A 13665-nucleotide genomic window follows, 5' to 3' on the forward strand; every position below is an offset into this window, starting at 1 on the left:
TGCTCGCTCATTCTTGAATACTCAATAAATAACTGCACCCGTGACAGACATGAATGGGATCGTTTTGATTTCTATTCAATCCGGTTTGATTAATAAAGCTCTGGTAATACCATTATCACTGTGAATGAGACAGGGAATGCATATGGTTGTAATATACGCTATGAAAAGCTCCAGCAGATGTAACGCTTAATTAAACATGTGTATATGTGTGGGTTTCAGCTCCAAAGAGGGTGTGTGGTCCAATGAGGGATGTGTGAGAGCTGATGGAAACCTGTCCTTCTCTGTCTGCTTGTGTAACCATCTGACCAACTTCGCCATTCTCATGCAGGTGGTTCCTATGGAGGTGAGACAACCACAATGTCAATCAATCTGCTGTTGGTTTTCGTATGTGATTTGAATGATGGCTAACAACACTGTGAGGCCTTCTTGTAAAAAAGGATGGAGCATTGTGTACGCTATAGTGTTAGTTATTTTTAAAATGCAAGTTGTTTTATGTAACCTTTGTGAATGTGTATCTAGATCTAGTCAATGCTTGAGTCAGGTGTTTCTTCAATAATCTCTCTGCTGGATTCAGTGCTTTTAGAGTGATTCAAACAAATAATGTGTGTGATGTTGTGGAAATGACTAAGATTCACTGGGGGACTTTAGGTGGGGACATGCCCTTACAGAAAAGACATGAATTTCACCATGTGGCCCACATGTGCAAAAACACATGTGAAATGTGTTGTTTTGGAACATTTCTGCGTAAACTCCCATTTAAAAACTCATGCCATCACATGTAAAAACCCATGGGACCTTGTGCAGCATGTGTGACTTGAACGTGTGACTTAAAAAAAACGTGATAATGTGGAAAACACATTACCACACGTTTCACATATTTCCTGTTTTTGCACATGTGAATTTCAGGTGTCATTTGTATTTTTAAACCATTAGATGCCTCTATATTTTATATTTTCATACTCTATACTTTAAAGTGGAACCCCCCTTGATATTCACTCCCTGGACTCCGCCCCCCACATTACCCCCATTTCCAACCCTGCTTGCGCATAATAAATTACGATCATAATAAGAGCTATATAAAGCCACCTTTACATGTCACTATTTCTGAGGCTTCATAGTATTTTGAGTCGTAATTTTTTTAACTTGGAGTGAATCTGCCACATTAGTTTCTCTATTGAATATTTCTTCATCTTAAGGAAACATTATGAATATAGAAGTAAATAAGTTATACTGATAAGATGCAATACAGGATCAATCACAATAAAGAAACTAGGGCCATGGAGAGAGAGAGTTGCGTCAACTCTGTTAACCCCTATGGAGCATTTTTTTCACAGCAATGGCGGTTTATGGAAGCTCTCAATTGTGACGAACTTTTAACCAAATTAAAGACATTTTATTAATGAATAAAAAATGAAAGAAATAAAGCATTTAAAGGGAAAACATCACTTCCTAGAACTATCTGAAGGCTCCATGAATCACGTGTCGTTCAGAAATTTTGAATTTCCGTTGTCGCAAATTTTACAGGATTTCCGGAAGACATTCTTTTATGATCTGACTGTAAACAACACGAAGCCGTCTGATCGAAGAAGCTGTCGTGTTTACATCAGTTGCAATTTATCACTATCGACTAAACGCTAAATTCTTAAAGTATGCGAGTTTTACGGCATAAACTCATAATATGTGTTACATGTGAGTCATGTGGCCTCTTGGGCGGGCATTTTTGTGTAGAATAATAAAACATAGCAGCAGTAAAATTATAAATTTTAGTGTTTTTCGGAAAACCCAGCTAAAGTCTTTTTTGTGATTTAATGTTTCTACATAAAATTGTGTAAAAATGTAAAGAACCTTCTTTGAAATCATAATCTTGATATTTGTTATGTTGACTGTGTAATGTCATGTCAAAAATTGAAACCGTAGTGAAAAGAATTGCTGAAATCAAACTTTGATGCTTTGATGCTCAACACTCTAATTTCTAGAGCTCAACACATATTACTTACTTTTGTCATTTTTCATGACTTTGATGCTTCTCACCTAATGATTAAATGTGACTTTAGTCTGGATTTTACTGACAGACAGACTGATTATTCAGCACAGAGCTGTTTTCAAGCCTACATCATTTGTGAATTGTCAATACTAGTAGTGCTATAGATTAGATTTTTTTTCATTTTCCTGATTTCAGTCGTCTAACATTACAGCCCCATGTTCCAAAATTCCACCAATACACCCGCGCATTAACTTTCATGTTACCAGCCCAATCTTCTCCATCATTAGATGTTCAGATATATGCACATATATTACAAAACGAACAGCTGCCCTTGATGTTAGTGCACTTTCTCAAGAGTCCTTGCTTAAGCAATTAGGTCATATCCCAGCAGGGTCCTCTAAAAACACTGAGACGCTGAGATGATTGCCACGCTAAACTGTGTTTCTCTTCCGCCGCGAGCCAGCAGCATGCAGGGCTCTGAGTTTTGATTGGCTGAGGCGTTCGGTAAATCAGCTGAAGAGCTTTAGTGAAGAAGACAATTTGGAAGCAGTTAAGACGGTTCTCCCGGGGTGACGTGCGGTATTTCGTTGCTAGTTCATTTGAAACCCGGTGTTGAATGCGAATGGGTCTCGTGGGAGAACGGAGAGAGTACGGGTTGAGCTCCTTGGGCCGGATTGTCATCTGTCAGGGAATGCTTGTAAATAACAGCTGCCTTTCAAATGCATATTTTGCTAACCCTTGTCCTGTTGATTTATTTCAAAAGATCGAACCTTAAGTAGGGACATATAGTAGGTCTGCAGAGACGTAAGACATTGTTTCACAAAAAAGTCAGATTCCCAAGGTTTGTGCTTTCAGCAAACATACAACACGAGCCAAACCGAGACACCCAGGTGCAGCTTGGCTCATGTGTTTGTTGAGAAACTCTGTCTTCACTCAGTCGTGTAATCATCTCCGCGCTTTGATGCTAATGCCCGTCTCCGCCTGGGCCTCAATTAGCGGCTCACCTCAACGCTTCGAGCTCGGACGAGATGGTGCTTTCTTTACCGCTCCGCAGGTCCTCCATATTACGGGTCTGTTATAATCACAAGGCAGGAAGCGGAGTTGATGTACAATCGAACCCGAGTACGAAAATAGAATTACGAGGGAAAGAAACGGCCTATTGGTTCAGCACACAGATGCGACACTGGGTACCAATTACGGGCTTCATACAAATGGGTCGCTTCATATCCTGAAAGAAATGTGAATGTTTTATGTTACTTAACAGGTGGTTTAAAGCAGTCGTTTCGTCCTGTTTTTGATTTTCAATTCCTCAAGAGATAAAATATATTTGACACTCCGTAACAGATTGTAATTGATGTTAGGCACGTTTGGTTTTGATAAAATGATGACGTAACTGTATTGAGGTTATTTGATATTATGCGAACTAATTCAAGTTTAGCCGGTCATATGGGACCTTTGACTTTACAATCAGGGGACCGTTGCCGTGGTATTCAGTGTTTTTCTCATTTACAATAACATCTGGGGCTCGTAAGCCCTCTAAACCCCTCAAGTACCGTGTGGTACACAAGGCCAAATTATTGACATATTGGTTGCCTCTCATTGCCTCTGCGTATGTTTGATTTCTCCACAGCTCTCGAGGGCCCACGAGGTGGCGCTGTCCACCATTAGCTACATCGGCTGCTCTATCTCCATTTTCTGCCTGGCGATTACGCTGGTCACCTTTGCCGTGCTGTCGTGAGTATCTCAAATTGCCATAGCATGCATTAATATGATGTTTATGTTGTCATATGCATAAATGTATGTATTAAAGTCCCAGTGAAAAAAAAAATTACATGCCCTGTTTTCTCATGGAGTATTGCAGAGATTATTGTAACTAGCTTATCGGTGTGGATCTTTCTTTATTTAAAATGCACGTGCCCTTAAAATCTTCAAATTAATGCACTTCCACCTTTTAGTTACTATCCGTTATATAACGAATGTTTGGCGGCTTGGGCGGAGCATCCGTTAACTCCTCCCCTTCAACTGTCAGTTCCATTTCAAATTGCAACACATGTTTTTATACACCCAATCAAATCTCAGCGAAAAACGCGAGCCACGCCCACTATTTTTCTCATTTGAAATTCCATTTCACTTGAAAATGCTTCAAAATACAGAAGTAAAAACAATCGCAACTTCCGGTTCACTGGGACTTTCATATATCAGGGTGATTAAATATATTGTAATTTCTGCACACTGGCAAATACAAAATGTATTTAAAAAATTGGCTGTTTTCAGATAGGTTTCCACTACTCTCTCATCTGTTATTGGTCATGCAAACAATCCCACAACTCATGCCATTGGCTGAAAATGTTATAAATAAAAAAGCAGCATCACTGGATCCAAAAGCAGCTTATCAAAATCTTCAGTTTCGCTTTTCAACTTAGTTTTTTCAAAACATTGTATTTTTGAAGAAAATGAACAAATTTTTGAATCTGATGAATTTGATATAGTGCAGGTTCATATATTTATAGAAGACAATATTTTGAAAATCATTTTTATTTGTAAAATGCAAATGCTGAAGCTGGGTAGCAACTTTTTTTTTTAAAAGCTATCAGGGAAAGAGTTGAAATAAGCTAAAAGATATCGAGATATTAATAACAAATACATATTTCTAGTCTTACCAAGCTCTGTATAGTAAGTAGGGGGCCCTTCAGATGTTGTGGACAATGAAAACTTACAAATAAAACTTGACTGATAAAATACACATTTCAGCTTTAACCGTTGCACTTACATCCTTTTCTGAATAAATACATGTGAAATTCTATTAGTATTCCATATGAAAATTATATTAACCTTTAATCGTTATTATCTTTCATCAGTGCTATTCCAAATACTCACCTCATCTTCTGTTGTCTGTTGCTGTGTATATAGATCTGTTAGTACCATCCGTAACCAGAGGTACCACATTCATGCCAACCTGTCGTTTGCCATCCTCGTCGCTCAGATCCTCCTGCTCATCAGTTTTCGCTTCAGTCCTGGAACGGTGAGTCTTTATGATGCTGTTTCAGTCTCGTTCTGCAGTACTGGACAGTGCTTCACCTTCATCTGAAGCCTAAATATTGTTGGATCCACACACTCTTGCTGACATGTTTACGAACTTTCAAAATGACTTCATTTAAGATGAAATGTGTTTAATGGGGTATGACGGCACTGGTGTCATCACTGGTTTCAGAAACAATAGGTTGTCGTTACTTGAAGAAAAAACGAGCAGATGGCTCCGCTGATCCTCTCACATGCCTGCGACATTACGAGCGGATTAATATGACTCGGAGTTAATTTGATTTCGCCTCATCTATCTGAGAACTCGGATGAACTTTCGCTGCGGGCGTTTAATGTCAACTTTGAGCTGGTTTAAACTTTCATTTATTTTGCGCAGTTAACTTCGAATCCTGCAATGTGTGTTCATATGACCCTCATATCAAATTTTTTTGTGTGTGAAATAGTTTGTCTGAACGAGTCATTTAAGCTGATTCAAAAAGCCGATTCGAATGATTCATTCGGCCGATTCAGTGATCTGTGGTGATATCGTTCTCTGCAGCTTCCGTGTAAGATCATGGCCGTGTTGCTGCATTTCTTCTTCCTGTGTGCGTTCGCCTGGATGCTGGTGGAAGGACTTCATCTCTACAGCATGGTGGTCAAAGTGTTCGGCTCGGAGGGCAGCAAGCACTTCTATTACTATGCCATCGGATGGGGTGAGTCTACAGAACACTGATGGATGAATCACATTCCAATACACACATTTGTGCATGAACAAATGCACAGAATCACACTTAAACTTAAAACTTCAGGTCGGTTTCAATCGCCTCAAATGACCCAGTTTAGCGTAATACGTGAACCCAAGAGAGTCAACGGAGGACATCCCACCTCAAGCATCAGTCCTGAGACAGATCAGCCCATTCCCTTTAGCCACGAATAATGTGACCGTGTTTAGAAAAGGGAGTGAAAGAAATGTTGTATGTTACAGTCTGTTAAAGATGTCATTAATACCGTCATCAATATTAATTGAGTTGTTCTCAAATGTGCGCATGTGATAATGGGTCACATGTGCTTTGTTCGGGTCTCATTCTCTCTCTTTTTAGTACAATTTATAATCCGCCTTTTGAGAGCATGTTTTGTTATTTAAGGACATTGCCAGAGCTACGTATACGTATTTGAATCCAAACATTCATTAGGCAAAAGCTGGCACGGTGATAAATGAGGGCGTTTTCAGTGATGGAGTTTGATTTAGTGTAAAATAAATAGAGGTTTGGAGTCGTATTCATAGCGATCCCCGTGATGTGTGTGGATGAAGAAAACAGGCTGCATTGAACTGAAGTCATTACATTAGATTGAGGTCGACTCCTTCTCTTAAACCTTTCTGGCAAAGAAACACTGCTCTTTATTTATGGTGGCACGGAAATAACCGGCTACAGTCCAGCTGTTCTTATTTTAGCTCCTACGACATGATCTTAAAACTTAAAATGTGGTTTGTGCTTACACAGAGATAATTTTAGCTCTGGTTAAGTTTTAAATACGATTTGTATTACATTAAAAATGTTCACAGATATAATAATGCCATAGAGGAAAAAAGATTTGGCACAACTACTTAGAAGTATTTGACTGGTTAACATATCGCATATTTTAACATTAAAGAGATAGTTCACCCAAAAATGAAAATTCTGTCATCATTTACTCACCCTTTTGTCATTTCGAACCTTTATGACTTTCTTTCACAGAACACAAAAGGAAATATTTTAAAGAAAGTTGATAATCGAACAACATTGGCCCCCATTCACTTCTAATGTATGGACAGTGCAAGTGATGGGGACCAGTTAACAACATTCTTCAAAATATCTTCTTCTGTGCTCTGCGGAAGAAAAGAAAGTCATACATGTTTGAAATGACAAGACGGTGAGTACATAATGACAATTTTTTACCTTAAGGCTGTACTAGTCTAGTTTTTTCACCCGGTTTAATTACATGTCTGCGTTCACATGTGTGAGAAATAAATTATTAAAAGTTATAAAAAAGATTGTTAGTCAGTATGAGGTTAATTTTCTTGTCAACCACCAATTTGTTTTGTCCTTTCAAAATGTTTCTCTGTTGCAAATCTGTAAAACACATTGACATGTTTATTTACTCAGGATCCCCGTTGGTCATATGTGTGGTGTCTATGACCTCATCACTGAGCAGCTATGGGGAGACTGGCAAGTAAGTTACCGTGACGACACCACAGGTCAAAGCATGGTCAGCAGATGTCTAGTTTAAAGGCATGTTCACACCAAAAAGAGGACTATATACAGTATAAGCATCCACACCAATGGATGATAACCATATGCTTATTCTGAGCTCACATGCAGCCGTTTTACATTTTAAATGTGTGAACCCTTTAAATTTGATTTGGCTTTTATTGAACATTTAAATTGATTCCAACTATATTGTTCCTCTGTGTCATTTTAGTTGTTTGTGTGAACTCTGCTTTTTTCTTCATTTAGAGGGATTTTTTAAAACTTTATAGTTACAGTATCATTGTCATCATGGGTTTGAACAGGCCTTAAAGTGATAGTTTGCCCAAATATTTATAATTGGGCATCATTTACTCACAGTCTTGTCATTTCAAACTTGTACGACTTTTTTTCTTCTGCAGAACAAATAAGATATTTTGAAAAATGTTGTGAAATTAAAAAACAGAGGTACCCAATAGAATTTATTGTGTTCAAAGATATTAATCCACTGCTATAACAATGAATGGGGAGGAATGCAACGCTCAATATGGCGCTCTAGTGAAGGAAATCCCACCTTCCAGTGAAACGAGCCAATCGTATTGACTGATGATTCTCGGGGGCGGGGCTCTCGTAAGGCACTTACCAGCCTGTGCACATGCACAGGTAGATGAAGCGATCTCTTTTAGCGCAATTTAAGCTTAGCAAATCCAAGTTATGGTACAGTTCATGTCAGGTTTAATTATTGATCGGAAACATGCTGTTAAATTTATATTTTTGCCAGCGATTTTAAAAATATCTGCCTTCCCCCATTCAAGTAGATAGGACTGTGTACTTGCTAGCTCCCCAGAGGCGTTGCAAACATGGCCGCCAAGTGGCACGACTTCCGTAAACAGATTTTGATGTGGGCCGGTCCTGTTCGGTTAACAACTTTCTTCAAAATATCTTCTTCTGTGTTTTGCAAAAGAAAGAAAGTCATACAGGTTTGAAATGACCATAGGGTGACCAAATAATGACAGAATTTTGGGGTGAACTATCACTTTAAAGGAACAGATTGTGTGACTTGAATCAGACTTTTAATAGTTGTCTATTTACTGTATGTTGTCTCTTTCTCGTTGTCTCATATTTGTCTGTGATAGCTGCTGGCTTTCTCTTAAGAATGGGGCAATTTGGGCTTTTGTAGCTCCTGCTTTGTTTGTCATAATGGTAAGTAGCCATTAAAAAAATATGAGAGTTCAGTTTTGTTGATCTCATATTTGTTATTGCTTAGTTAAAATTATCCCAAATAACCATTCACATAATATACTGTACACAAGGGCACCAAAAGCATATGTTAACCTTCACAGAGTAAAGTATATCCTCCCAATGGCACAATGATTATCAGTTAATCTTCTGATAAACCCTGCTGAAAAGAACAGTGGAACCACGGCCAATAGAAACTCTTATGGTTTTAATGGTCATAATGGGAAATGTATTGGTTTTAATGGAAACTATAATGGTGTATACTGGTATGACAGGGATTTGTAATGGTTGTAATGGATAAAAGCTAATGGTACATAATGGTATTTTAATGGAAACCAATAAAAGTTTCTATGTTTTTTTCCAGCAGGGTGATCCCCGCTGACCAAAAAAACAATATCCCTGCCCAAAACAAAATTTAAAATGTAATGTATCTATGGTTATTTATGGGAATTGTATTGGTTTTAATGAAAACTATAATGGTTTCCACTGGTGTGTGATGATTTTTTTTTCGTAATGGTTTTAATGGAAAAGCTAATGTTTATTTTATTGGAAACCATTAGAATTTCTGTGATGGTTTCTATCAATTTTTTCAGCCGTGAAGAACTCAAATACATACTTTAACAAAGATACAAGCTGCACTTCTCCTCTCTAAAATGTGATTTATGTTTGTTTATATAAACCGAGTTAGGTCAAAATCATTATCTTTAGTAATTTATCATGTCACACAGATGCTGCTGATAGAGTTTATGTTGAACCCAACATTATTGCCTAAATAACATCTGTTAAATGATCCATTCTTGACCAGAAATGATGAAAAGGCGTTGGCGTGTAATGTTTATAATGCTGTGACCTCTGCCCTCCAGGTCAACATTGGCATCCTGATAGCCGTGACAAGGATCATATCAAGGATCAGTGCTGAGAATTATAAGGTCCACGGAGACGCCAACTCTGTGAAGTGAGTGATCATTTATCTCATATCATGCCTCACATGCTCTGCTTTCATCTGTGGAATCATATCGCCTCGTGTGTGTTTTCGTGTGTGTTCGTCCGTCCAGGCTTACGACCAAAGCCGTGGCAGTACTACTGCCCATTTTGGGCATATCGTGGATCTTTGGCGTTCTTGCAGTAAACGACCACTCCCTGCTTTTCCAGTATCTGTTTGCAGTCTTCAATTCACTACAGGTTAGACGTCACTGGATAAAAACCCTGCATGGACACGTATTACCACGGTTCTTTCTCGTGCCGATTAAGCGGCGTCCAAAATCAATAGCATGCTCTCCAAACAATGACGGCTTTAAAAAATATGGTACATAATGTTGTTTGACAAGACTTAAGCCTGTTAAGTATCTGGAGTGACTTGTGAGAACATGAGCCGATGCGAACTGAAGCGACCTCACAACACTTGGTCTTATCTTTTGTTTGTTTTTTTTTATCTCAAAGGGCTTCTTCATTTTCCTGTTTCACTGTCTGTTAAACTCTGAGGTAAGAGCATGTTTGTGCAGCTGTGTGTTGTATGTCTGGGGAAAATATCTGACGTAGCTGTAGCAAACAGCACGCTGGTGTAAATTATGGAGTTTGTGTGGCTGCTGTTTAAAGCTTCACCTAGTGGTGAAGATGTGGTACTGCATTTTTATTTACTTGTATATCTTCAAATTAAAGGCTAAACTAAAAACAGTAAAATCTCACTTGCAATAGATGAAGAACTAAAATGTATAAAATAGATCATTTTTTCTAATCAATGCATTCCTAACAACTGTGTGTATGCACAGCACCCATAGAGACCAATATCATTAGATAAGATACGGATAGCATACAAAAAACACACAACATGTGACTGTGACAGCAAACATTTTGAAAACGAACTGTTAATATTATTTTATATTATTCATATTCATATTAAAAATGAAATAGCATAAGAGAAATGTATCTTCGTTGTTCTTTTTTTCCCTGTCACAGTCACATGGTACAGTGCAGTTTATTTGTCAACTACCTATATTTTACTGAAAGGAAGACACTTAAGAATTTGTTTAGCGAACAATGATTTAATAATGATTTGTTTTTACAATAATTTTGGTTAAACTACCATTTCATAAAATCAATGATTCATTTAGGGTCTAATAACTCATTCCTCGCCAGCATTTCCAAAAACATTTTTTAAACAAATTCACAAAGCTATGAAGTCCCCAGAATGTAATTTTGTTTTAATTTTGATCAATTTTTATACCATTATATCTGCTTTTGTCATTATTTTGTTGTTCCAATATAAATTGTATTTTTGATTTTAATGTTAGTTTATTTTTTCAGTTTTAGATTAAGTTTTTATTTTCAGTTAATAATTTAGTGTCTCAACTTAAATTTACATCGGTTTTTTTGCGAAGGCAACATTTCTTATTAAGTTTAAAAAAACATTCAGTTTGATATTTTATATGACCCCTAACAGAAATGTGATCCAATAAAATATCAAGCATTGTGTCAAAAGTATAAAAATACTGTAACAGTTAAAAGCACTGTTGCTAAAATATAACCAAAAAGACAAAAAGCGTTCCTCCTCCCCAGGGCCAACAATATCCCAATATTTAACCAACAGAAAGAAGTTTTGTCAAAAGTGTTTTTATTTTTGTATTGCAGGTGAGAGCTGCTTTCAAACACAAAACCAAAGTGTGGACTTTAACCAGCAGCTCTATCCGCAACATTAACGTCAAACCATTCAACTCAGATATTGTAAGTCCTTGTATTGTTCATTCTAATGATTTTGGCTTGATATTCTTTGGACCATCCACAACATGTATTTCACACCCAGTTTGCTGTCTTTCTTGTTTTCCTTCACAGATGAATGGCAACAAGGGAGGCGTTACTCCCACAAAGATGAACACATGGGATAAAAGCAGCAACTCAGCCAACCGCATAGATTTGTCAGCGGTATAAAAACGACGGGTCTTCATTTGCTTGATCCAAAGACAGCAAAGGACAACAAAGTAAAGAAAGGTTTCCTAGCTGACAGATGCTGTTATTAGGACCCTATATATCAGAAAAATCTAGTCCCGAGAAGAATGAAGCTGAACATAGGTCACAACAGAACCGCCCTCACAACACAAAGTTCTCTGATGTCATATCCTCCTGCTGATCATTTCTCTAAAGGTACAAACGATGGATGGACACAAGGCCCGTTTTGAATGGGGTCTGTCGAGGAACCAGAATTAGTGAACATTAGCATAAAACATCCTAGACAATGTACTAACTCTCAAGGAATAGAGTCTTATAAGACAAGTGCATTTTTAGACAATATTCCTGACGTTTGGACCAAATTTTTTTTTAAGAAAGTGCCAGTTCCGGTTTGGAATCTTCAACTTTAACAAGAAAAAGATGTTTTTATCTGACACTATAGTTGCTTTTGTTTTTTATTATTTTCTAAAAGTCAAGCGCTGTTTCCATGTTTAATACAACCGAACATGTTTGTTTTAATCCTATATTGTAAATAACTAAAGCCCTATAGATATGCCATTATAGTCATATTTAATGTGTGACCATATGTATATTTTAAATGAATGTTTTCATCATGTTTCAGCAAGACTTTGATACTGCAAGATTGACGTTCTCAGTTCTCTGTATCAGAATACTGTATAAACTCTTATTTTTTGGGCTTCATGGCTTTATCTCTGCTATTGTTTGTAGCATCAGACCTAGTGCTTATTTTAGGGAAAATTCTGCAGAATTTAATTAAATGGATTAAGTGGGGACTCAAGAGTGCTGCACTCTAATTGACAGCTTAATGCGTTATTAAATTAGCCAAAAATAGTGAGAATAAAATACGAGAAGAATGATGTGTGAAACTGAGAATGACGGGCGTTCCAATTCTTTGGGCGTCCTCAGCAGACCAAGTCATGACCAAAAGACAGGGTGAAATTTTTCACCCAAATATAGTTTTTTTCCAGTTATTTAATATGTTTATCAGGTGATTGTATGTGCGTTTAACCCACTTTTGTCATTTTAAAGTGCTGACGTTGTTGTTCTCCATGTATTAATTGTAGATTGTAGTTAAACTAAATATGATCGGACGTTTCGCCTATGAAGTATTTATGTCTTTTCATAAAACATATTCTTTAAAAATAATTGTATAGCGTCAGCGTTATCTCATCACACAGCTTTGCTGTGTTTTCCGATGCATTACCACATGAAATGCCTTCGATTTACAAACTCCAGTAAAGTGTGTTGTGGTTTATTCATATAATGTGAGCTGCGTTCCTGTGAAGTGTCTATTCTTCTGATTCCATTCCTTGAATTGTATTCTGCTCTGTTCTATCATTTGAGAGGTCTGTTTTAAAAATGTAAGATTATTAAAAAATAAAATCATTTATTTAAGTCTAAAAACTGTACTGTGATATGACATGTGAGATGTACATATCTAGTCTTATGTTGCTACAGAAAATAGTGGTATTGAGTTATGAACACTAATGGCCAAAGTCACAACATTATTTTGGAAAAGTTAGCATAGCCTAACACGCATTGATGGGTGACTTTTTTACAGTGTGATCAGTGTGTGTTCTGCTTCTGTGTTTGATGTTTTGTGTATGTTAACCATTGTGAATCCTTATGGGTTTACTGTGACAGGAAGGTAGTGGAAGGTATTGAAAACAGTCATTTGGGATACATGACATAGGCTAAATAGATTCATATGAGTTGTATTGCGAGGATGTCTTCCCATGTAAAATGGAAACCGGTTATCAAGTTTTCTATATGACATTTTGATTGTCTTGTTGTCTATTATATTTTAATAAAAAGTCTTTACTTTTGTCATGTGTTCTGGTGTTAAAATAAAACTATTTTATTAAGTGACATTGCACTTTTGTGTTTTAAGTTAGCACACTACGTCTCCAGATTTATTGAGCTTTGTTAGTTTACAACCTACTGTATAAAAATTCTGAAATCAAGCTCTTACAGTATATTGACATTTCTGATTAAAATTTTTGCATGCACTGTAAGTTTCTCAAAAAAGACGGTTTCATCAAGTTAACTTCCAGTCTGTGTTCGGTAATAATAAAACAATTTATTTTATATTAGATTTATATTAGTATCAAGTTATATTCATATTTAATTGTATATTAATTGTATTGAATTACATTAAAACTACTCAACAGTTATTGATTCTTTTCAAGTTTGGGCCACGTAGACTAACTTTTGTTTATATGTTTCTGCTGAAAC

The 13665-nt window shown here is 36.8% G+C and overlaps 1 protein-coding gene across 3 annotated transcripts in view; it reads left to right on the forward strand.

The window, feature by feature from the left end:
- adgrd1 (adhesion G protein-coupled receptor D1) overlaps nt 1-13178 on the forward strand; it is a 45178-nt gene extending 32000 nt beyond the window's left edge. For all 3 annotated transcript variants that reach the window (XM_056773216.1, XM_056773217.1, XM_056773218.1), the window contains 11 exons: nt 220-343; nt 3615-3718; nt 4895-5006; nt 5562-5715; nt 7147-7213; nt 8364-8430; nt 9330-9421; nt 9522-9648; nt 9907-9948; nt 11095-11187; nt 11296-13178. In XM_056773216.1, the coding sequence (XP_056629194.1) occupies nt 220-343; nt 3615-3718; nt 4895-5006; nt 5562-5715; nt 7147-7213; nt 8364-8430; nt 9330-9421; nt 9522-9648; nt 9907-9948; nt 11095-11187; nt 11296-11391 (1078 nt within the window). In that variant the 3' untranslated portion in view covers nt 11392-13178. The remainder of the gene's footprint in view (nt 1-219; nt 344-3614; nt 3719-4894; nt 5007-5561; nt 5716-7146; nt 7214-8363; nt 8431-9329; nt 9422-9521; nt 9649-9906; nt 9949-11094; nt 11188-11295) is intronic.
- Nucleotides 13179-13665: the final 487 nt, after the last annotated feature.

The sequence above is a fragment of the Triplophysa dalaica genome, chromosome 18 (assembly GCF_015846415.1).
Source record: "Triplophysa dalaica isolate WHDGS20190420 chromosome 18, ASM1584641v1, whole genome shotgun sequence".
NCBI lineage: Eukaryota > Metazoa > Chordata > Actinopteri > Cypriniformes > Nemacheilidae > Triplophysa > Triplophysa dalaica.